This window comes from Hydra viridissima, unplaced genomic scaffold (genome assembly GCF_058129835.1).
Source record: "Hydra viridissima isolate aposymbiotic clone 2 unplaced genomic scaffold, HvirCarnegie_v1 scaffold_10, whole genome shotgun sequence".
Taxonomy (NCBI): Eukaryota; Metazoa; Cnidaria; class Hydrozoa; order Anthoathecata; family Hydridae; genus Hydra; species Hydra viridissima.
The window spans coordinates 7301051-7326450 of record NW_028324309.1 but is presented as its reverse complement, the minus strand read 5'-3'; the positions used below and the strand labels follow the sequence as shown (position 1 = coordinate 7326450).

At 29.6% G+C, this 25400-nt stretch overlaps 2 protein-coding genes and 2 pseudogenes across 5 annotated transcripts in view; 2 read left to right on the top strand and 2 right to left on the bottom strand.

Annotated features, from left to right (window-relative positions):
- Window positions 1-340: 340 nt before the first annotated feature.
- LOC149882934 (uncharacterized) lies at window positions 341-1588 on the bottom strand. The gene is made up of 3 exons (XM_090100979.1): window positions 1414-1588; window positions 981-1161; window positions 341-434 (listed from the first exon to the last, which is right to left on the bottom strand). The coding sequence occupies exons 1-3, from the start codon at window positions 1586-1588 to the stop codon at window positions 341-343; spliced, it is 450 nt and encodes a 149-aa protein (XP_089957105.1).
- Window positions 1589-5080: 3492 nt separating this feature from the next.
- On the top strand, window positions 5081-6435 carry LOC149882933 (acireductone dioxygenase pseudogene; annotated as a pseudogene). Its single transcript, XR_016444646.1, has one exon. The product of XR_016444646.1 is annotated as an acireductone dioxygenase pseudogene (transcript).
- Window positions 6436-10805: 4370 nt separating this feature from the next.
- LOC149882932 (zinc finger MYM-type protein 1-like) lies at window positions 10806-13184 on the bottom strand (annotated as a pseudogene).
- A 563-nt stretch (window positions 13185-13747) lies between these two features.
- LOC149882930 (nucleoprotein TPR-like) overlaps window positions 13748-25400 on the top strand; it is a 77088-nt gene continuing 65435 nt past the window's right edge. The window contains exons 1-6 of one of the 3 annotated variants that reach the window (XM_090100064.1): window positions 13748-13837; window positions 14264-14482; window positions 15032-15210; window positions 20666-21205; window positions 21518-21605; window positions 21699-21767. In XM_090100064.1, the coding sequence (XP_089956190.1) occupies window positions 14287-14482; window positions 15032-15210; window positions 20666-21205; window positions 21518-21605; window positions 21699-21767 (1072 nt within the window). In that variant the 5' untranslated portion in view covers window positions 13748-13837; window positions 14264-14286. Of the gene's footprint in view, window positions 13838-14215; window positions 14483-15031; window positions 15211-20665; window positions 21206-21517; window positions 21606-21698; window positions 21768-25400 lie in introns of those variants that run through there. The other 2 variants (XM_090100065.1, XM_090100066.1) reach the window with 2 other exon arrangements.

Here is a 25400-nt window from a genome sequence, read left to right as displayed (position 1 = left end):
AATTTTATTGATTTTTCATATACATGGTTGTCCTTTTTTATTCGGAAAACCTGACGATTGCAGTCACAGAGTTTAAGCATCATCAGTAGGGACAGGCGAAAAACAGCGTACTTTGATAAAAATCGCAAAAAAACACGGAAAAAATACGTAAGTGAAGTGCACTAAAACCAGTAAGTGAAGTAAAGATGAAACGAAGCGCAGAAGTTCGATTTCGTTGGGATAACGACAATTTCAAATTTAATACAGAGTTTATCAAATTTTAAATCTCAAATGAAATATAATAACAAGGATTTTAATGCTGACAAATCAAATTAGTACGAAAGTTGTAGAAAAGCTTTAGCTAACATTTACTGTCATGAGCCAAGTTGGTTTGGGCCTGTCGCAATTTTTTGTGGCAATGAAAATAGTCGTTTTTTGATTTATTAGAAGATAAACTATAATGCAAGTAATGTACTTTCGTAATAAATTTTAAAAGAGAATTCAACAGTTTTTTTTCCTAAAAGAAGAACTTTTGAAACTTAGTTTATTGTTGTTTTATCACATGTAAAATTTAGAAATAGTATCCTTCAAACCGTTTTTTTTAATAAAAAAAAACCAGCGTACGATACAATTATAATTATTCATCAATTTGTCTACATTCTCACATTCTACGTTCAACCTTTATTTGAAATCTTCCATTAATTTCATTTCGTTATAACACTTTCGTTATAATACTTTAAAATAATAATGCAAAGGCTAATTGAAACAGGGTCTGTTTATTGCGCAATGTAACGGTAATTAATTTTCGTTTAAAATGAAAGCGTTTTGAAAAAAAATGGCGAATATTAGGGTTTTTAGTGGAATTTTTTACAACTTTGACTTCGAGTTAGAGCACTTTCCGTTAATTTTCAGGTCTATGTGTTTATATTTTTTGAATCAGCATAAAATTCTCTATCAGAATCAATCATTAAAAAAAAAAAAGGGGGGGGGGGGGGAGAAACTGCAGTAGTGCCGCATCATGTACAGATCCTGGCCATTTGCATTCAACATCAATAAAATATCCTTTACTATCGCATACCGCTCGTACATTTAATGAAAAATATTGCTTATAACAAAAGTAGTCTAGACCGTTTTTAATAGGACATTTTAGTAGGACATGAGTGCCATCAATGCATCCAAAGACTTATATCATGTCGAACTTTACTTTAAATTGTGAAGCTAACTTCATCATATCCTCTTTGTTTTTAGGTAGATGTAAATATATAGGACCAACAATATAATTTATGGCATCATATAAAACTTTTACAGTTTCTGAAACAGTACATTGATGAATGCCGAAAACTTTGGCTGTCATCCAAAGGGAACCAGTATCTTTTAAATAATAAATGGTTATTGCTAGTTTTTTGTGTGTAGTTAAAAATCAATATTTTGGACAGTTTGGTTGAGGACTCACAACAGTATCTATAATAACAGCAAGCTCCAAGAAACACTCCTTTGTCATTCGGAAATTTCTTTCCCAGCAAGTTTCAGGGACGCCAGATCCAATCACATTTTGCCACCATAAATCAGTTCTCCCCTTTTCTACCCATAAACTAGATTTTCTGTTCATAAGACTTTACCTGGCAAGCTTCTTCTAACGTTGCAAGTTATTTTTTCGTGTGCATAAATAAGCATCAAGGGCAATATTTCGTTTGCTTTCTAATAGTTTGTAAGTAATTACTAAACTATTAATTTGCAATATAAGTGCTGTAAGTAAACTGCACTGTCGAATTATAAACAACATAAATTGTAAAATATTATTATTATCACGAATAGACATTTTACAAAAATTTTTGTTATACCGGCCGAGTTGAAATTTGGAAACTGAAAGTTGCAGTGGGATGAAAACGGCTATGTAATAGAAAACAATTTTCAACCTGGCACCGAGCTGAGTTTTCATCCCGGGTTGAATTTAATGAGCCCCTTAAAATGCAACTTGCGACTCTTGTCGATAATTAATAATCGTTCTACAAAAACGTTACAATAATAAAAACTACAACGTGTGACTTTTGTGAATAATTAGCAAGAATGACCCATATTAAAACCACAACAATTATATATATATATATATATATATATATATATATATATATATATATATATATATATATATATATATATATATATATATATATATATATATATATATATATATATATATATATATATATATATATATATATATATATATATATATATAAATTGTTGTGGTTTTAATATGGGTCATTCTTGCTAATTATTCACAAAAGTCACACGTTGTAGTTTTTATTATTGTAACGTTATATATATATATATATATATATATATATATATATATATATATATATATATATATATATATATCTGTACCTCGGAGGGATACAACACTATGTCCATTTTTTTCCATATTGACTTTATTACAGAGTTAAAATCAGCTTTTCTCGTATTTCTTAGAGGAATAGAGCACTATGTCCAAAACCAGTTAGAACCGGATATAGCATGTTTTAAAACAACACCAAGTCCACTTTCATTTAGAGGAATAGAACACCATGTGGACTTGGTGAACTATTGGCATTACTACCATATGTTCCTACCTTGCCATGACTTTTATAAAAACTTAAAGCATACTAGTAATACCACTAGTGAGTAAGTCAAATAGTATTGTGTTTGTTATTGAATATCCCACATTAGGTCTTATAGTACAATAACTTTATTAGAGGGATACAACACCATGTCCATTAAAAAGTGAAAAAAAACCGTAAAAAAGGTTTTTTTTAATTTTACAACAACTGCATGATGTAAATAACAATAAATAGAATGTTCTGGTAAAATATTGTTTCAACATCTCAATAAATAGCTGTGCCAATAACACTTTTTTTGAAAAAAAGTTTAAAACTCCTCTCCTGTAAAATTGTGAAAATGGACATAGTGTTGTATCCCTCCGAGGTACAGATATATATATATATATATATATATATATATATATATATATATATATATATATATATATATTATATATCTTTTTATTTTTTTATCCCAGGGTATCCATCTTATATAGAATTAGAGCCGTCATTCTTAGCCGTATAGTGGTAAAATATTTGTTTTTGATAAAACATCAGAATATTTAACTATAAACGACCCTTTGTCATTACAGATTATGAAAATTTGTTTAAATTAAATAAAATTTGTATTTTTTATTTTTTTAATTGACAGTCGCAAAATCCTCTTATATTAAACGTGAAGAAAATTAAAAATTCTACCAAAAAGGTTTTGTTACTTTAAGCAAATGACATGGTTTTCACAGTCGCAGCAATAAAGTTTAAAATAGGGCTGTAAATAAACATTTAGTAACAAACATGTGAATGTAAGAAAGACTTGAATAAAAAATTGATAAAATAATTGATAAATAACTTCATAAAAACTTTTATATAAGAACTAACCGTACAATTAATTTGTACGCTTTTATTCGTTGGTTCAGAGAACGGTTTACTTGCAGAAACAATTAGTTTAGCTGGTGCGTTGTTAGAGTTAACTTAAAATAACAGAGAATTACTTTAAATAGACTGATTGAGTTAAAAAAAGTTGAAAGGCATAATAATTAGTAAAACTGGGTGTTTTTGAAATAGCTTTGTGTTTAAAAACTGACGAAGGTTTCAGGAAAGAAATTTTAATTTTAAACAATAAAAACCAATCCGTATGCTGATTTAAATGGAAGCGGTTTTGCATTATGGGTTTTCTATTGATCTTTACAATTTCTAATGCATGCAGATTGGGAAGGCTTTTATTTCAAGTTAAAACTAGAGTATCTTGTGCTGTTTCAAAAATGAAAATGGATATCATTTTTCCTCGTAAATTAAAAGGGGAGTTGCAAAAGTACACTAGCGCTATTTGTATGTGTGAGTAAAATATATATATATATATATATATATATATATATATATATATATATATATATATATATATATATATATATATATATATATATATATATACAGTGCTCGAAGTGAGGCGGGATGGGGCGGGATGCCATCCCGTTACCTTTTTAAATTTTGAAGACCATCCCACCTCTTTTTTTTATGCATATTTTGGGGTGGGATGCCATACCGGTACATAATAAATTAATGGAAATTTTATTTTATTTTCCTCCTATAAATAAACTTGTAAAAACAATTTTAAAGAATTTAAATGAACTAAAGTCTCAGCTGTTATTTAAAAATTTGCGGTAGAAATTTCAAAAACTAAATCGATAATTATAAAACATTGTGTCTTTTCTTTTGTATTTTAAATAAAAAGTTACCAAGCAACAAAAAGCGACATTGGTTTTTTTTTTTCGATAAAGTATCATTAGAGTTTTTTTTGGTGAAATAAAATATAGTACACAGTAGATTTACTCAACATTAAATGTTATGATTTTAAAAAAATTTACTTATTTTAAATATGGGTAAATGGCTAGCAAGCGGAAGGAAAAGAAAGTTAAGCAGTGATAGTTCTAAAAGTAATTTGGAAAATGACACTGAAATAAATAAAGAAGTGACAGATTTTTCGAGTATTGAAACTTGCCAATCCTTTCCTCAATGTGATGGTATTTTTTTTCAATTATTTAAAAATTGGTAAATACAAAAAAATAAGACTTGTTTAAAAATAAAATGTTTAAATATATCATTGTTTTTTGATTGCTTAATGACGTTTGATGTGAAACTCAACTCAATATTTTACGGTGACAGTCTCTTAAGAATATAACGGACCTCAAGTTGTTTTTTTAATATAGGTTTTTTACTATAGGGATACTCTAGGGATTTATAATTCCTTTATTTAATCTACACAAAATACGAAATCTATAATTTTAGGATAGGTGGGATGGTGATTAGAAAATATTAAAAACCATCCCGCTACCTTTTTTTTCCCACTTCGAGCACTGTATATATATATATATATATATATATATATATATATATATATATATATATATATAGACACATATATATATATATATATATATATAGACACACACACACACATATACATTTACTATTCTTACAAGTAGTTAGTAATTTTAAAACAGCGAAAGTGAAAGGAAAACATTACTATTGCCATATTGTTCCCAAACTCTTTGTTAAAATGAGTTTGGGAAGGCATGGTAGTACTTAATTAGGTTTTAAGGTTTCTAAGGTTTCCTCAATAAATTTAGTAAAATACGTATTTTTAGCACAAAAGTATTGAAGATGGTTAGGATTTGGTTAATGGATCATTCTCCTGAAAATCCACGCCTACCTCATAAAAGAGATCCGAATGTAGAGTTATCTATCAATCATCTTGACAAGTTAGGTATTTACTACAAAAAAATGAAAACTGAAGACTTTGATGAAGGTGAAAAGTATTTAGATGATCCAGAACTGATTTCTTTACGTAAAAAAAACAACTATTCTTTCTGTGATTTTATAACTGTGTCAGAAAAAGGTTTACCTAATTATGAAGAAAAGATAAAATTATTTTTCAAAGAGCATATCCACAATGATGATGAAGTTAGATATATTATTGATGGGAGTGGCTACTTTGATGTAAGAAATTTCAACTCTGAATGGATTCGAATTTTTGTCAGTAAAGGGGATTTGCTTGGTTTACCAGCTGGTATCTACCATCGTTTTACAGTTGATGAAAACAATTTCATAAAAGTAATTCGTCTTTTTACTGGAGAACCTGTTTGGACCCCAATATATCTACCTGAAGCAGAAGTCTTGCCAGTGAGAAAAAAATATACTGAGCTGTATCTTGACTCTTTCTATTTGCCATGATTACACTTACCACTGTTGTTTTGTTTTTTCTGTTAATGTTTCTTAAGGCTCTATGTTTAGCTAATCTATTACAATTTATCTTTACAAATATTTAATCATGATTTTTTTTTAGTTGTAAAAAAGAAAAAATTTTCAGTACTTGCAATTTAATCATTTTAAAAATTCAGTTTTTGCAGTTCAGGATAAGAAACTACGTAATTGCAAAAGAATATTACAATATTTAAAATGTTTTCTGTTATTATAAATTGTTGTTGTTACATATTTTCTATCTGATAATAAATTTAAACTACAATATGATGTAGCTGATCAGAGTTAAAATAATCAGGTCCAAAATGTAAGTTCTTAAATTTTTATCTGCAAATACATTAAATCATCCTCAAACTTGGCTTTAGTCACTTTAAATCAAAATTTAAATGTTTCCAAGTTAATGTTTTTAATATTTATTTGCTTAAAAAGCAATTTTAGTCCTGATAAAAAGATCTTTAGGAAGAATATCAACTACTCACCATGTCAGTTTTGGATTAGCTAAACACTTATTGTAAATAGAGTTCTATATTTTTTTAAAATTAATTTTAGTACTTGTTACATTTGTTTTATTTGTCATTAATTTAAATTACAGATTTCTGAGCAGTGCCATAACAATGAATTACTTTTTTTGATAAATTTTTAACTTCTTTCCTATTTTATTACAGGGTTTTTTAACTTTTGATATGAATCCCTTAGTGCATTGAATTAAATATAATAACTTTGAAAATTAGTGTCTTTAGTTTTATCAATTTCATTTTGACAATCAACATGATAGGAATTCTATCAACATGCTTCTTAAGTCGCTCTATGAACTTCTTGTTCACAGGATTTGGTAACTGAGTCCATTCCAGCACATCTTTTTTTACCTTATAAACTGTACTTTTAGATACTTTGAGTGAAGTCACAAGGCAAAGTGTGTGGCACATCCATTGCACTTTATTACTTATCATTAATTACAGAACAACATAACCTAGCAACACTATGGTGTTAATCAATAAGCACCATAGGTTTTCAAATTTTTTTGAAAAATTAATTGCTTCTATCTGGAGAACCTTATTTAGATCATAAAATAATTATGAGCAAAACATAAAAGTTGTAGGACTTCAAGATTTTTTCTAATTTTGACTTAAATTTTAGGTAAAGGTTTTTGCTATAAAATATAAGCCTGGATGGGTCATGTTTAATATACCCTCCAAATGATCATAAGAGTTTTTTAATGTATTACCATGTAAAATGGAACTTTTTTTTTTTTAATTTCAAATTTCAATTAAATGCTGGTACTTAATATTTGCATTCGCAAGTCGGATAACTTCAATTGTGGCTATACATCTACTTTGAAATTCAGACAGCACGCAGTTCACTTCCAAAATTGGTTCTGGAGATCTTTCAGCTTCATTTCACAAAAACTTGTATTCAAGTAATATGACTCATGGGGCACGGGATGCAATTAAAATGGGGAGGGGGGAGCAAAGTGAAATATTTATTTTGATTCCAAATGTTTTTGCGGCGACAAAAAACTTGCTTAAACTAAAAATTTCTGTTTGAAAGTTTCTTTAAAAACTGGAAAAAAAAAGCAAGAATTTGATGAAAATCTAATCAAGATCTTTTATAGTAAATGTTTCCGAACTTCTGTGCTTATCCTGTGCAGCAGTAAATCACTCGGCAACTTCTATTAAAGATAGACTATCAACAATATCGATGTGCGTATTCAACACTGACAAGGAATTATTTCTTTTTTGACCCATTGATGATCGAAGCCACGTTTTGATCTTTCTCTGGATTAAAAAAGAGCGTTCTGATGTGGCTAATGTAGCTCCTCTTGTTAACACGAATTGGAAAATGATTCAAATATTCTGGATCATTGGGCAATTTTCTTGCCTGTGTGCTAGATGCTTCTTATCTTTTGTGGTTTTCATTTTCATTAAAATATTTTGTTTCTTTGTTAAGTTTGTTTAAATTAGCAAACAGCAGGGTTTCTGAACTCCCCGATTATTTTAAAAAGCCGGGAACCGGGAACAATTCACCGAAAAACTGGGGTCCCGGGAAAAAAAAGGAGGGAAGATTTTTAAAAAATTTGTGCATTTTTTTTTCTATAATATGTTCTAAGAAAGCAATGGGCATCAATAAACTTATCATTTAAACGACTACGTAGCTTTGTAATAAATAATCCAGCAGTAGAAAAAGCTCGTTCAGTCTCCACGGATGTTATTGGAATGATCAGCAGGGTACTGTCGAGTAACTTTATATTTGGAGTTTGAACTTCTGTTGTTGCAAAAATATTGAACTCTTTGTCAATGATTGAAGAAATACTTGGCAGTTTCTTGTTGGTTACACAGGATGACTCTTATTTGAAGTATTCTAATTTTTCTGCAATTGTTTTTTCTTATAAATCTTTGCACTTTGGTCACTAAATCGGTCATTTTTTTCATTAATACCATCTATTACTGCGCAAACAATTGAAGTTTCAACACTCAGACCAAACTCAGCCAAATGACTTTAAGTCGTTTTAGTCTTTTATCAAATAGGCTGATTGAATAAATTTACTGTTGCAAATTGAATGAATAGATATTACATCTTTATAAGAGAGTTTTGAAACAATTTCCTCTAAGGTGTCTAACTCCCTTCTTGAAGAATGATGAAATGATTTGTTCAGGTTTTCATTTTTTTTGAGGTGGCTCTTCACTTTCATAATTATTTTCAAAAGTTTCATGTTTTATTTGGAAATGTCGAGGTAACTCGCAAGTAGACGATCCTTTGCTAGCTAAAATTTTATTACAAACTTAAGATTGATTTTATCAAACAGATATTTTACTTTATTCTTCAAAGTGGTTTTTTTTTTATTTACACATTCAGTTGAATACTAATTACACAATAATTAATAAAATGATTAATTTAAAAAACAACACTAAAATTTAAAAACATTTAAAACTTACACACAACATTTAAAAGACAAATTAAGTTTTTAATCATTTACTTATTGAATAAGGTGACATTTTTTAATTACTGGGATTATGGAGCCGGCTCATAACTACGGCTCCGAAATCCTGGCGAACAACATATTTAAATTACATTCTACAATTGGCTAAAACACTCGTAGGTCTATATATCTTTTTGACTTACCTTTAAGATATCAGCCAACTAACCAACTACCAGTTCGCTCGCAGTGTATCTCGGAATTACTTGAAGTTTGTAAATATTTGGGTATTTAAAGTACATCATTAAAGATGAAATAAATTTATCTTTCCTATCTGATGATGAACCAACCTTAATAAAAAAAAGCTGAATCCAAATAAGTGCACGGGATTTCGAGGAAAATGTAAGAGGGTCCTTTTAAAAATTTGCTGAAAGATTTTCTGCAAAACTAAGTTTAATCCAAAAGTTTATTTGAAGGCATAGATGTTTGTAATCTGTTTATCAGAACATGAGATTTTTTCATTTTCCTCAACAACATGAGTAATGTAAGTGTTTCTATATGTATGCATCAGTTTTTCTTTTCTTTTTTTTAAAAAATCAGCCAGGTTCCAATCAAGCAAGCATTAGTGCCTATGGCATACGCTTCCTTTAGTTTAATATGACATCCACAGTTATTGTATACCTGACTCCTAAAAAGAAAGATCTTAAGATGATATTATTTTTAGTTATTTGTTATGCATCTGCCTTCTTAAAATTCAGCAGTTTTCGATTATTTGTTCAAAATTTCTGAAACAATTCTGCTGTTATTGTCCCCAAGACTAGTAGATTAGAGGAGTAAATAACGAAAGAACATTATTTTTCTTTCTCGAGAACGTTAGGAGAACCTGTTGTGCCTCTGACCACTTTTTGCTTCCGGGAGTTCTTTGTCTATACTATTGAATCTACTTAATGCATTCAAAGTTTGTGCTATTTTCTCATACTTTGCTCAAAAATTATGCTTTAGACCTTTTTTTTCATTCGACCAAGAAGTATCGTTTTTTAGCGTTTAAAAAAAATAGTTAAATGGTCAATGGCACAACATGGACGTTGTGCTGTTGTACCTGTAATCGATAAAAAGCTGAAAAGAGGCAAGTATTTGTTTCAGTGCAGTAAAGATGGACTACTATTTGTAAAATGGCAAGACACAAAAGAAGTCCTTATGTTGAGTAATTGTCATAAAGCTGATCTTACAGAAGTGATGAAAACTTTGAAAGACGGCTTAAAATGTAGTGTTCCTTGCTCAGAGATGATAGCGTTTCATCGCGAAGTTATGGGAGGGGTGGATTTAGCGCACAAAATGATAGGACAATATGAACTGGATCGTAAATCGAACAAATGGTGGAAGAAATTGTTTTATCGCTTACTTATGATGTCCCCTGTAAATGCTTGGATAAAACATTAGGAAGCCACAAAGAACAAAATTCCTTTGAAGCAATTTTTGGTTCCCCTGGCAGAGGAAATGATAAATGAAGGAAGAAAAACTGCAGCTATACAACGTTCATTGTCGAGAGGGAGATCATCTATGAAAAAACTGCGACTGGAAAATGTATCTCCACATCTTCCTGAAGAAGAAATACCAAGACGTAAATGAAGAAGATGAGTGGAAAACCAAACACAAAAACGGACAAAAACAATTTGTCTGGAATTTGACCTTCCATTATGTTCAAAAAGTTTTGCAGCCTATCATACATAAAATATTTTGTAATATGTACGTTCATTTTTGTTTTGTCAATTAGTTATGTTATGCTCAAAATATACAATATTTATTGAGCAAAAATACTCTGTTATTTAACAATAAAGAATTCAACTTTTTTCACGAAAAATGTTTGTATGGTACTCAGGCCCACCGCGATCCTTAATAACGCCCGGGGTCAAAATTTCACTAGCGCCCTATCATATCGACCGAATCCAAAAAAAGTTTGAGTACTGTCCGAATGCTAATCTTTTTTTACTGAATTCTGAGGGCGTGGGTCGTTATTGAATTTTATTTATATTGCAAGTAACTGTAAGTTTTAAATGTAATAGATATTTAATGCTTCAAGAGAAGTTTACTCTCCGGGCTTTATTCATAGCAAAATTCGTAATGACCTCGTCGTAGCACAGATTTTTTGCAAGATCGTGTTCAATAGATATAACTAGGAGATTAGTTAGCCGGTCTTGACTCATTGTAGATCTTAATGTTGTTTTTACTAGACCAAGCTTACTGAAAGACCGTTCTCCTTCGGCGATGGAAACGGGAATCCTGTTAGAAATACGTAACAAAATGCATATTGATTCGAAGAGAGACTCTAGACCTTTCTGATAGATTCCATTTAATAGCTTCATTGAAGTGAGATTTTCTTTTGGACCGAAAAGATTGGCGCGCTTCAAAGTATCTAGATGACGGACCTCTAAAATAAGTTTGTCTTCATCTACACACTCACATAGATTTGCGCCAAAATTTTACATTTCTCCTCGACGTTAGCTTGTTCAACTTCTTTTTCTTTACTCGACCTACTATTTGATTCTGAGAGCCATAGGAACGAGAAAATGTTCGTCGTTTTTCCTGCAGCTTGAAATTTGTCTCTCATTTGTTGAATTAAAGTATCGAGAGCGGTGTTGAACACGTTCACCTCAAACTGCTTTTCATCGTTTTCGTAGAAATGAACTTCGTTCCTTGCTTCTTCGTAAAACGATTTCCTCTTCCTTGTCCTTTTTGGAACTAATTTTGACTGAAATCCATAGCTTGCTAGACCGGAGGCAACCAAATGTGCTTCATTAACTAATTCGGGCCAAGAAAATCTAAATCTAGTAAGATCCTCGATAAGAGTCCTCATAAGTTTCATCTCATCATCTAGAGTAATATTTTCTGATTGAAATGACACGCTGACATAGTTGCTTGAAGTGTTTTGAACCAGAAGGTTGTCATGATAATAAACTCAAATGACTGAATCCATTTCCCCAAAGATTTTACGTCATTCAAAATATCTCCAGTTAAATCAAGATCCCGAAGTTTCTGCAAAGAAAGAAGAATTTCTCTGGGTCGCTTGACCAACGGCTTTACAGCCTCAATGCGTGCACTCCATCGGGTTTGCGAGGTTTGATGAAGAGACAAACCAGCCGTCTCGGTCAAGATTTTCCATCGTATAGGGCTTCCACTAAGAAGATTGTAGAGTAACTGAATCTGGCCAAAATAGTTCTTCATTTCTACAGAAGATTCAAGGGAGTGAATACCAGCTAGGTTAAGGTTATAAGCGCTGCATGGCATGTAGAAAGCTTGAGAATTTCTTTGAAGAATGATCGCTTGTACTCCTTTGTACACACCAGACACGTTGGCACCATTGTCGTATCCTTGACCTCGGCAGTTCTTCAGATCGATGTCGTTTTGCTCCAAGACGTCCATAATTAGCTTGGCAATATCTGCACCTTTCTTTTTTTCGAGATTTTCGACCCTAAGAAAACGCTCCTTAACTACCCATCTTTTATCAATACCATAGTAGACAAAGCGGAGAACAAAGGCGATTTGCTCAGTATGGGAGACGTTAGGCGTTCCATCGACAAGAATGGAGTAGTAAATTGCCATATGAGCCTCTTTAATAATGGCACCGCGGACAATTCTTCCACACTCTTTGATAAATTTATTTTGAGTACTCCAACCCAAATAATGAGCAACAATTTGTTTAGATTCTTGTTGGCTGCGAGAAACTTCTTCTAGGTGTAACTGAAGAGTCTTGTTGTGCTTTGCAAGTAGCTCTAGAGTTGCAAGAAAGTTGCCGTTATCGTCATCACCAATCATTTTTGATTAGCCTAAAACAAGAAATATAATTACACATATAAATCACGACTTTCTGTTTAATTAGAGTGCAGATAAATTAAAATGTAAATATAAATATAACAATTAATGTTCATTAATATACCTCTAAAGCTAAGGTTGCGTGATGCTAAGAAGAGAATTACATCTAAGATGCACCGCAGAATTTCACGCCACCTAGCTGCCTCATTTCTTACCAATTTTTCTAGACTTGAATCAACCCCACACTGATTTTCCATGTTTTCCAGCGCTGTTTTCCACTTAATGTAATAGTCTCGATGGTGAGGATTGTTTTGGTGGCTTTTTACTTTGTCAGCTAGCTTTCTCCAGTTTCCATTGATGCCACCATTCCAACGTAGAAGATGCGATTGATTACCAGCCCCGCAAGCTTGCTTACTTCCGAAAAGTGAGCACGAAAAGCAAAGAAATATTTTAGAAGTTGCACTCCAAACAAGCCAATCTCTGTTTATTTTTTCCCCAATGCGAGTTATTTCGTGGAAAACTAATTCAGGAACCTTAATCTTGTTCGAGTCTCTCGGAAAAGATGAAAGATTTTAAGGAGGCCCCTGAAGAACAACTGCATCACGTTCTACTTTAGACATATTTTCAGCCCACAAAGCAGGATCGTTTGTACTAATTGCCTCAACCATCTTATCTTTATACTATTATTTCAAATAAATATTTAAATAAGCATATTACTTACACAAGCTCAAAGTGATTATTAAAAGAATCTTTGCAAAGCAAAATTTACCAATAAATTGTTTCCATTTTCAACTCTTGTTGCCGATATTGTGCTACTTGAAGGAGGCAGTGCTTCTTTTGAGCTCAATAATTTTCAAAAGACTCATTTCCAAAGCCAATAACTTTCACCATTTAAACTTGTGTAAGACTCTAACTTAAAAATGATCTGCAATTTTTGATTTTCGACCTAAATTTGTGTCTCGAAGTGAGCAATGCATATCATCTACAGTAAAGCTTTGAGAAATATATGGCAACTCGGTGAAAACTGTACAAGACAGTAATCAAGACAAGTGGAAAACATTACATGATAAAAAACAAAACAAACTCGTTACAGTTACTATTATGGGTATTAAACTTTTTATTCGCTTTTTATGTGTAGGATTTGTCTATTTCACCACTTTGCCTAAGAAATTCAAATAAAGAAATATTTAATTGCAACCGCAGAGTTATTCGCGGCAATAGATTTTTACTGAGTGTGCGCTTTCCTTGAAAACGGTAACTGATGAATTTTTTAAAAACTGTTGTGCGCCAAAGCATGGTAGATCAACATTCTAATTTCTTACTGGTTTTTGATTTTCAAAATTTGATATCTAGTGACATTTTAAAAATTTCTTAAACATTTACTGTTTTTCATATAAGTTTTAATTATGCGAAAGGGTATATTTTACCTAAATAATTATGGTTAACTTAATTCTTTAATTCTATAATTTTTTCTTTGTGTATACGTATATGTTTTTTCTTTTAAGATATATACATACACTAACCTAATTTTTCTAACATTCTTATTATAAAGAAATATATAAATACTTATTGATGTTGAAATAAAGTAAAAAAAAAAACAACATTTGAATAACATGTTAAAAATTAATCTAAGAGTAAATATAGTATAGTTGATTGTGTTATAAAAAAGATTAATGAGTCTCATGTAGAAATTTACAAATAAACATTTGCATTTTGATTTTAGTCTAACTGGTGAGGTGAAAACTTATGATGGAAGATGCAATAAAAATTCTCTCGGTTAAGTTTAATTTATCCCAGGAGTTACTTCAAAATATTGGGAATGATTCAACACATATTTCAAACTGGTTAAATGTGTTGGGAAAATATGTTCTTGACAATGAGAAAATTAAAGAAGATCACTTATCCAAAGAATCTATCTTGAGAAAAGAAAGATTAAATGCAGGTTTATATTTTCTCCTGATTTTGTAAAAATTGTTTGTTGAGTTTTTTGTGTTTGTTTAGAAGTTTTTTTTTGAGTGAAACAATAAAACAAAATATCTTAATACTTAAACATCAAATAAAATCAATTAATTTAATCCTTAAGCTAATGTATTGGATTTCTCTTGTATTATATGTATGTATGTATATATGTATGTATGTATGTATGTATGTATGTATGTATGTATGTATGTATGTATGTATGTATGTATGTATGTATGTATGTATGTATGTATGTATGTATGTATGTATGTATGTATGTATGTATGTAGCACATGATGAACCAAGTTTCTGATCTCATAGTGTTTTTCAAAAGAAAGATTTTATGATGAGATCTGAAAATTGATGCATCTTGTAATGTGAAGAAACTATCTTCTCAGTGACAAGTAAAAAAAAAAAATACAGTGATTGTATTTTTTATTATTTTAAGGATCTTTAAAGTTTTTATATAGTTTTTAGATAAATATTTATGTACTACTTTTAATATGAATAAAACATCAAATATTATATTTAGAGTACCAGCTTAGTCAGCTGGATAAGCAACTTATTTCATGTAATACAAAGTTGTCAAAGTATGAACAAACCTTAGTGGAAATCAAACTCAAGCTAGAAAAGGCAGAAGAAACTTTATCAGTTTATGAGAATAAGCTTTCTGATGCAATCAATGAGAAGAGTAATCTAATTTCTGAAACTGTGAGTTGCTATTTATTTAATAAATTTTAATTGGTTTAAAAAAATAAGTTGAATTTTAATTGTGTATTAAAAGTATTTCACTAAAACATTCTGTTTAGTTAGAAGACTATACTATTTTAAAGAATTTTTATGTAAGACAACCCTAAAACTAAGTGTTTTAGATGTAATATCTTATAAGTCAGAAGTTAACATAATTTTTACTAACATCACCAATATAAAATATTTTACTTGTACTATGCTAAGCATTACTTGTTAATTGGTTTAAATTTGTTTGTTTACAGAATGAGTATAGCATGTACCCATGCTATATTCACTCTATAAACAAACTTATTTAAATCAATTTAGTCTAAGTCTTATCAATTATTAAAGTATGATACAAATTAGAACACATCATATTCAAATTACAATCTTACACATATTTTTACTTAGGTTTCTTAATGTTTTTACTGATTATTTTTTAGCAATTAGTTTAAAAATGTTTTTGCCTATCATTGATATTTTCTGAAATAATCTTCTTTTTATTTTTAATTTATATAAAATATTTATGTTGAGTTTCAGATTTTTTTCTTAGATTAAAAAAAAATTAATCAAATATTCTTTATTTTCTCATGGTTCTTCAAATAACTGTAATTGATAAAATAAGATATTTGATGATCTCAAAATATTTTGGAGAATAGTAAAAGTTTTTCTTTTTTAATAAATTTGAAAAAGAACAGAACAAATGGAATTTAGCAGTTGCAATATCAGGTAAGTAAGGTGGATGCGGGAGAACCTTTCATTGTAGCTCCTGGATATCAGTTTTTGTAAGATTTGTAACACAGGTCTGGAATTTTCATGTTGCAGGACCAGTTCATAAGGAAGATTTGGTCATTTTTGCTAGACAGCTAAACCTTTTTGTCTGAGCTCTGTTGGCTGTAGACTTTTGTATTGATTATTTATTTTCTGTCAAGAAATTACCAATGAAGAATGTCCTCCATTCCCCACCATACACAGAGCATAATTTTTTATGAATGGGGACCCTACTTGACACACTGTTATTTACTTATTTTTGTTCAACAATTCTTTTTGTGGCTTCATGTTAATGAAAAGGCACCATTTTTCATCTCAGGTGACAATTAGAGATAAAAATAGCTGGGGTTGTTAGGCAGCCAGGTGATGTCTAGCAAATAAAGAAGCAATAACAGCAAATCTCTGATTTGTTGTTATTGCTAATAACAGCAAATCTCTGATTTGTTGTTTTGTCATTTTGTTGTTTCAAAACAAATGTTTCTGGCAGCTTGAGCAGCATTGGGTTTAGCTGGATTATGATTATAGTAAAAAAGATGGTGTTGTTAAAAAAAAGATTAAGAAAATAAGATTAAGTATGATAAATTATTATTTATTTTTTAAACAAACAGTAACTGCTAATGATGATAAAAAAACTGCGCACAAGTGTACCAAATTTATCCTTCAATTAATTTTTTAGTGCTGCCTTTAAACTTTTTTCAACAATTTTTGACTATCATGTAAATTTAGCTATTATGTAAATTTATGTCTCATTTAAAGTTTTTAAAAAGTTGAGTTTAGGTGTAAAATCTTAGTTAATTAGAGTAAATGTTCACTTTGATTTTTTTCTAAAAATTCCGCAAAAAGTTAGGGAGAAAAACCAGTTAGCTGAGAAACTAAACAATCTATAATAGATTTAAATCTAGTTGGTTTCAATAGTAATGAAATAGTTCAAACTTTCAAGATTGTATCCCATTCATGTACATTGAGAACCATTTAGAAATTTAAAGATATTGTTATTATGTTTTATTGTCAACTGTTAGTTGATATTTAAGCATTGCTATAGGTAAGAATAATAAGTTTTAGGGGCCACTCACAGAGGCTAAAAATCCAAAAGATAACCTTTTTTTTAGGTCATAATTTAAGCTCTAGCTAATTATTTTACAGAACAGATTTTAGCAGAGTATTAGTTTGTATAAAAGTGTTAGTGTTGGCACTTAATTGTTTGTGTCCATCTTTACAACTTAGTATAGGAGTAACAGAAGTACAACTGTAGCTGTAAGACTCCCAAATTCCAGTGTGCTTGTTGCTACAGTGGAAGTAATCATGTGTCTCACACCATGTGCTTTTAGAACATTCACCAAATAATCATGGCAACAAGAAGCAAAACTAATATCTGACTGATAAGTCAGACAATCAATACACTTCTGAAAAGTGCAATATAGTGAAGAAATCAAAAAAGTTACATGATGAAATACAAGTGTCAAAGAAAAAAAATTACATGATGAAATGTAAGTGTTAAAATAAGGGATGGAAGTCAGAATATCAATTGGAATAAAAAAAAAGGTATACAAGAATGTTTACAAGATCTTTTTGATATTGCACATATTAATGCTGGGTCATTCCATATCAAATCACCTAATGGTCCCCAGGATACCACCTCAAATTTGCTTCAAATTTTGACAAATTTGCTTCAAATTTAGTTTAAAAGGATACTTAATAGCGCAAGTAATATTACGTTTCAAAAAATCAAAATCAAAATCAAAAATGCTGAAAGTAGAAGTGTATATACACATGAAACACAAGTACACTAATTTCTTTTTCTCTGGTTTATATTACTCATGATACTGTCATAATCATTATTAACAAGTTTTAAGTTACGAGCTCTTCTACCCTTAATGGCTGGAGCATTTATTTGACATATTACTTAGTCAAATGGAAACCAACACTGACTTGATTGTGCATCATTAGTCCATTTTAAATTTAATTTGTTTCTATGCATAAATATTACATTAACATCTTGGTTTTCATTACAAATCTTAAGCACAAGCCCTATGTACCATTCATCATTGTAAAAACATGCAATGTATTTACCAGGTTAAAAGTTTGAAGGATTTTTTTTTTGCCAAGTTAATATTATTCAGTAAATGGGTATCAAAGACAGTATCACTAGAGATTCTCTGTAAAAATAATTTGTCTCCACCTGGTACAAAATTGTGATAGCTTCTTGTGCCTGGGATTGTGCTCATCTCTTCATATCATTTCTTTTAGTTAAAATAAGTTTCATGGTTATTGATATCATCACTTGAAATGTAAAATATGTTAACACCTTTAATGTTTTTTTCAGCCCATGTAAACATTTCATTTGTTGTAAGAATCTGGTTTGCTTTGCTGCTCGTAGACTTGCTTTTGCTGCTTCTCTTTTCATAGTTCCTCCTATTCCAGCACATGGACTTTTGCCATGGGATGTACCAAAGAAGTGATGCTCAGCATTTATATTGTGATCTTCAAGATGGTACATTAAGTTTAACAGACATTTGTAATTTTTGTACTGTGATACAGCACCATCACTGAAGTATTTTACTCTATTGATTGTGGGTAGTTTGATTTTGATCATTGGTAGTAACTTTGTGAGAAAACAATGAACTATTGTTTGGTCATGGCGAAGATGGTCAGATATTGTACAATAGCATTCACATTTGAGTTGATTTTTTTCATCTTTGTAATAAACAGCAAATGGATGTGAGGTAGCTTGATCGGTTTGCCAGTAAAATCCTTGTACAGCATCTTGCACAAGAAAGCTATAGTTCCCTGCAACATCCATAAGAATAAAACAAGTGTGTTGATCTAACAGTTTTTTTGCCTCTGATAAGTAGGAGAATTGTGCTTCTTTGATAAAGTGGTGATGACAAAGGTCATACAAAGTTTCACTTAGAGTTTCAATAAACTCAATAATGCTTGTTTGTATTGTGACAAGTGCAGTTCGATCAGTTGATATCTATTGTTTGTATGTGATCTGATTGTCAAAATCAAAATCCTTATTTTCATACACATTTTCCGAGTAAGTCTTCAAATTTACTTTACTGGGGCAGTTAGAACAAAGATGAAACATGCAGCTTCGACTATCTATATTACAAACACATACTTTGATCAAATCTTTGTAATATATTAAATGGCCCTTAGGTAAAGCAGTGCACATCAACTTAACATTTTGGTGATAAGAACATACGCATAAGAACTGATAAGAATTTCTGAACCCAAATTAGAATTAAACAGGAACAAATTATCTTCTCACATATATGTTGTACAAAAGCCAAATTTCCTTCAATTCAAGGATTGCTAGTTATTTTTCAGACTAGTAGACATGTCATGCACAAAGCTAATTACCATGGTGTGACCTAACAAAGTCCTATGCTTTAAGAAAGTCCTAATTTAAGAAATGACAAATTTTGTATATATAAAAGAAACATTTGCGGAAAAAAACTTTGTTGTTTTAACTAGATATCTAGCTAGATAAAATAACTAAATTTTTTTCTCTAAATGTTTGTTTTATGTATACAAAATTTGTCATTTCGTAAATTAGGACTTTCTTAAAACATAGGACTTTTTTAGGTCACACCACGGTATATTGATTTGGCTTTTATTCTAAATTTGAAAGGTATCTGTTTTTACTTTTGACTAGTCACATGATTCATTTTCCATGTAGTATTAATATAGTATGCATACTATATCACTTGATAACCCAAATTAATCGTGTCCAAGACTAAGATTTAAAACCCTTAATCTTTTCTTTATTTTATCAAAAAAACGTTTTAACTTATATTTTACCCAATTTTTTAAAAATTACTTCAAGTCCATTGAATTATCTAAATGAGCACAAAGGAAAATACCAAACTATCAGAAGTATAACGGGAAAGCAACACTGATAGACTGTAAGAATTGAAAATGGACCAATGAATCAAAACTTTGAAATCTTTAGTTATATTATAAAGTCTTTGTATGACCTTAAATAAGAAAAAGAAGAAAAGAAAAAAAAAAAAAAAGAAAAATTATTCAGTATATGGTACAAAATGTCTCACTTGGAGATCCATCAATACTTTCTAATATATCCAAGTAAGCTAGGGGTTTGTCTTAAAGTTAAAGTAAGTAGCTACCTGTAAGTAAATAAGAAAACAGTGAAAACAGTTATAACAATCTACAGGCTTTAAATCATAGAATTCTCAGCAGTCTTTGTGCTTAAACTCTGGCTTGTTTTTAATAAACTAAACAGAATTGTAAAAGCAAAGCTAGTTACATGTGCAATACCTTTGATTTTTATTGCAGAAAGTATGCTGTAAAAGTGTGATCATTTAATATATCTGCAAACAATGGCTACTTAGATGAATCAAAAATTTAGATTAAATTTTTAAAATATCTTTCAATATTAAGACAATAAATTTTCACAAATAAAAAAGGAAAAAACTTTTGATCAGTACGATGTGGTAAACAAGATTTTATCTTCGATAGTTTCATAGTTAAATGAGATGTTATTTATGCATGTGTTGGATAAAATCCCAATAGATTAGCTCATTTTTAGTTGGTTGAACTTAATCTAATCATAAGCAAACTTGCTAATTCATAAAATACATTTTCCAGAATGACTGTAAAAATACATCATCTTGTTTTTATTAAAAAAATGATTATTTCTTAGGAACAATATCGCCAACAGTGCAACCGTCTTGAGCAAGAGAAATCTGACTTTGCAGAAATTTTAGAGAAGAAAAATTCAGAGATAGATAGAATTAATGAGGAATGGTCTGATATGTCAAACAAGTTGAGTGAGGCAAATAAAGTTCGTTATCGTCTTCAATATGAACTTGATGAAATCAAGAACTCAGATATTCGTAAGGAGTTTAAAGAAAAACGCCTTGAACAAGAAAAATCAATGCTGCTTCAACAGTTAGAAGATATAACAAATGAATTAAAACTTAAATCAGAACTTTTGATTCAAGCGCAGAGAGATCAGACCTCCAAACTTATTGACATAGAATCAAAATATGAAATAAGCAACCAAGAGAATATTCAACTAAGGAGTAATTTAGAAATTTACAAAGACACTTGTTCTGAACAAGAGAAAAAGTTAAAACTATTGATGTCAAAGCTTGAGAAAATATCTGAAGAAAATGTTGAACTTCAACACAACATGCAACAGGAACTCTCCTCTCAAACTAAGCTTGTTGAACTTTACAAGGTAGTTTCTAAAATATTTTGTTTCTATATTAATTATAACTTTTGGTAAAAACAAATTCTTGTTTTGTAATCAAAATCAAAAGAAAAGTATTCTGAAATTCATCATTATTTTAATTAGTTTGTATTATAGTTTTAGTAAATGTATGTAAAGTCCAAAGTAGATCAGGAAAAAAGATAATTGAAAAATTAAAAAAAAAAAAAAAATTATGTTGAAAATGAATTTAAAACGTTTTTTTTGTTACTAATCAACAGATAAAAAATATGATGATTTTGTAATTTGAATTGGGTTTTCACAATTACTTTTCTGTTTAAGGATGATCGAGACCATGCAAAAAACAAACTTAGTGAAATTTCTGCAGCGTTTTCTGAACTACAAGCATTTGTTTTACAAGTCAATAAAGGTTTGACATAGTCATCTTGTAAAAGTGTGAATCAGTTTGTTCAAAAATAAGAACTATTTTTGTTGCTAAAAGAGTTTTATACTATCTGTTTAGAGAAGTCAATATTGGCTGAAAACTTACAAGAATCTGAAAAAGTTAAAGAGTCTACAATAGAAACCTTGAGTAGGTTAATTTTTCTAACTTTTTTTTTGACTCTTTTTTAAAAGACCTCCCTTTTGAAAAACTTGAATGTATAATTTGATAAATCTTGTCCAGGCTTTGACTATTCCAATAGTCATGATGAAATTACAAATAAAAGTGATTCTTAAAAAATATTTGCTTAAAAAAATGTAGAAAAAAGTTCAAAAATACTTTGGATCTCATAATTTGATAAATACAGGCTGTCAGGTCATTTTTTTCTTTTTTTTTTTTCTTTCGATTTTTTCAATTTTGAAAATTGAAAAACCGAAGAAAAAAAATGACAACAAAAAAGACCAATAAAAAATGAAAACAGGCTGTCAAGTTGTCATTTTTTTCATTTTGTTTATTAGCCTCTTTTGTGAATTCCTTTTTTTTTTTTTTTCTTTTTTTGAAAGTTTTTTCAATTTTCATAATTGAAAAAATTTTAAAAAAAAACATAACAAAAAAGACCAATAAAAAAATGAAAAAATAGACAACTTAACAGCCTGTGAAAAGAATAACAACTTGACTGCCTGTAAGTAGTTTGTTAAGTACTTGATCTCAGGAGTAGTATTGACTAAGAACCTAGGTAACAAAGAAGGAAGTATTTGTTAACATGTGCACTAATCCCTATATTGGAGTTTTTCACTGCCAGAAAACAGACTCTAAATCTTTCAAAAAAATCCATCCAATTTATTATTCATAAATGTTGGAAGAACCAAAGAATTTAATGAAGATGTTGATGAACCAACTGAAATCACTAAAAATGAATCAGGTTAGAAAAATTGAATTGTTAGTTTGATAATATTGACTTTTCATTATTTTTTGTATCTAATGTTTTTAATTTCTTTATTGATTTTTTAGGTGTCTGCATACTCCAAGTATAATAGTCAAAAAATCTTTTAATTAGAACTTTGAAAGCTGCTTTAAGAAAAAGAAAATCTCTGAAACAGACTGCCTGATTATTACAGCAAAGAGTATCCTAATAAAAATAATAGGAGGTAATTAACTTCTAAACTACCAAGTCTTTTGTCTATGAGAGTTTGCTGTTCTCACTTGAAACAGATGTCTTTAAAGATTTAATTTGCTTTTTGAAAGCTAATATCAAGCACGGAACTACACATACCAGATATAAAGTTTGATTGATGCATAACACAACGAAACATTGTCACAAAAGGGAAAATTTTGAAACTTAAAGAGGATTCTTTGAAAAGAAATATCAAGTGGAACCCCATAGTGAGAACCCACATGACCGAACTGGAAGTTTGGATTGCACTGTAAATTTGCTTCCACATGCAAGTAGCAGTTGGAGATCTATTTCTTAATATGAAAAGATCAGATTTTAATGAGTTTCATTACAATATCAAATTTACATTGCAAAAGAAAACCCATTATTTTTTATATATTTATAATTAATCAAAGCTCCTAAGAAAAATTGGTTTAAAAACCTTCTAGTTAAGTAAGACCAAAATGTTGTACATCTTGTTAAAAAAGACCAAGAAAATGTACATCAGTTGTGTAAAAGGGAGTGGAGATGTTAATTAAGTCTGAAAACTTTTAATTTATTTGTACATAAATACTAGGGGATCTTACTCATTAAATTATTTTTGGATAAAAAATCCCCGTGACTTAGAAATGCTCACCAATTTCAAAAAATATCATCAACTTTAACTAATTTTAAGCTTTTTACAAAAATATTTTAGATTCAAGGTTAATTCACAATATTAGTTTGAGATTATCCTAACTGTTCATTTTTTATATTAAAGGAATTTAAAATGACAATGAAAGATTTAGAATTTAATAATTTTTTAAGATATATTTTCATAAGTTTAAAGCAGTTAATTTGCCAATTTTACTAAAAACAGCTCTATGTAGTTAAATTTGTAATATATAATGTAATAAGTATTATAATGTACCTGTTTTGTAGCTTTGAAACTAAAGCATAAGTATTATGCAGTTTAATCTAATTGTTGCAATTTTTCAAAATCAATAAACTTTATATAATTGCAGATTATTTCTTTCTTATTTCTTTATGCTTATAATAAATAGTTATTTTAAATGACAATAGTTCAAACAGATTTGACAACAAAAATTTTAAAATGATGTGTTGAATTTGATAAAAATCATCATCTGCTTCAAGATTAACACCTTCTCATCATCTGCTTCAAGATCTTCTGCTTAAATCTCATCATCTGCTTCAGGATCAACACCTTCACTTATCTGAAGTAAACAGACAAACCGTTTCGCATGTCACTTTTACACAATTCATAATTGATAACATTTGTTCTACTTTCGCATTTGTAAACAGACAAATTAAAAATAGTTCACATATGTCAAGAGTATTTCGGCATTTCTGGAGCAAAGTATAACTAGAAAAAACTGCAAACTTTCAAATATTATTCTGTGCATTTGTTACTTATAATGAAAAACATACATGTTTTTAATATCATCCATTACATTAAATCCTGTGCTCCAATCATAAATCTAAAAAATAATCAGTAACTTTGCTGATAGCTCTGTCATCAAAAGTAGCATCACTTGCATTTAACAGCTTACTTAAACAAATTAAGTGCTACTACTAAATGTGCAAACAGTCATGAATATCAGAGAAATTGAAAACAACTTTTGATGCTAATTGTGATATTTGGAATTGTTAACTTAGACTGTGTGAGAACATTATTGACTATTAACTACCAATTATTAAATATGTGTCATAAACACACCATAGTTTTCTAAAGTAATTTGTATATGTTTGAGATCAAGCCACTGAGTTCTGCAAACTTTAGTTGGTTTTGGAATATTTCTCCAAGCTTCAGCCAATCATCATAATTTATGGTACAAATGATATAATTGTAAAAGTACTTCATCAGCAGTTTTAAAGGAGGTAATATATCAAATGTATCTTTCGAAGTCTGCTCAAGTCAATGGTTAAAGCAGTGTTTAACTTCTAGGCAAGGTGAACCTTCCTTTACTAATATTTAAACTAGCATAAGCACCAAGTTTTACATTTGCTCCACTAACATTTACACCTAATAGATGTTTTGAAATTTAATCCAACTGCATAAGAGTTCTCTGTTGTTTTTATCAAAAATTCTATATTTGGACTTCCATTTTTAGATAAAGAATGTAAACCAATTCCTGCTCAGATACTGCTGAATCTGTGGTTCCATCACTTAGAATGCAATAAAAAATGCCACCTTTTATGGATTATATATTGTTTAAACTGCTGTGCCGATTTAGTCTATAAATATTGTGGCTGCATAGTCAATACAATAAGGACTTTTTATATTTTAAAAGCTTTTTTTTTTCCCACTAAACCAACTAGATAAGTTTATTCAGTGAAGGGATACTCCCTTTTTGATAAAAAGTATATAAAGTTGTTTTTTTTTTAAGGGCTCTGCATTATATATTTTTACTGTAGCTATATTAGTTTATAAAATATTGAGGATGCTTTTAGAGTAGTAATTCTCTAATTTTGGTTCACAGGGTTATGGGGAAAAAAAAGCCAAAAATAAAAAATGAAAAAGTAAAAATGTAATTGAAAACATGTTGACAAGATAAAAGATACATAATCTAAAACACTTGTTTTTTTTGTACCACAGCAAACTTTATGAACAAAAAAGTTAACAAATATTT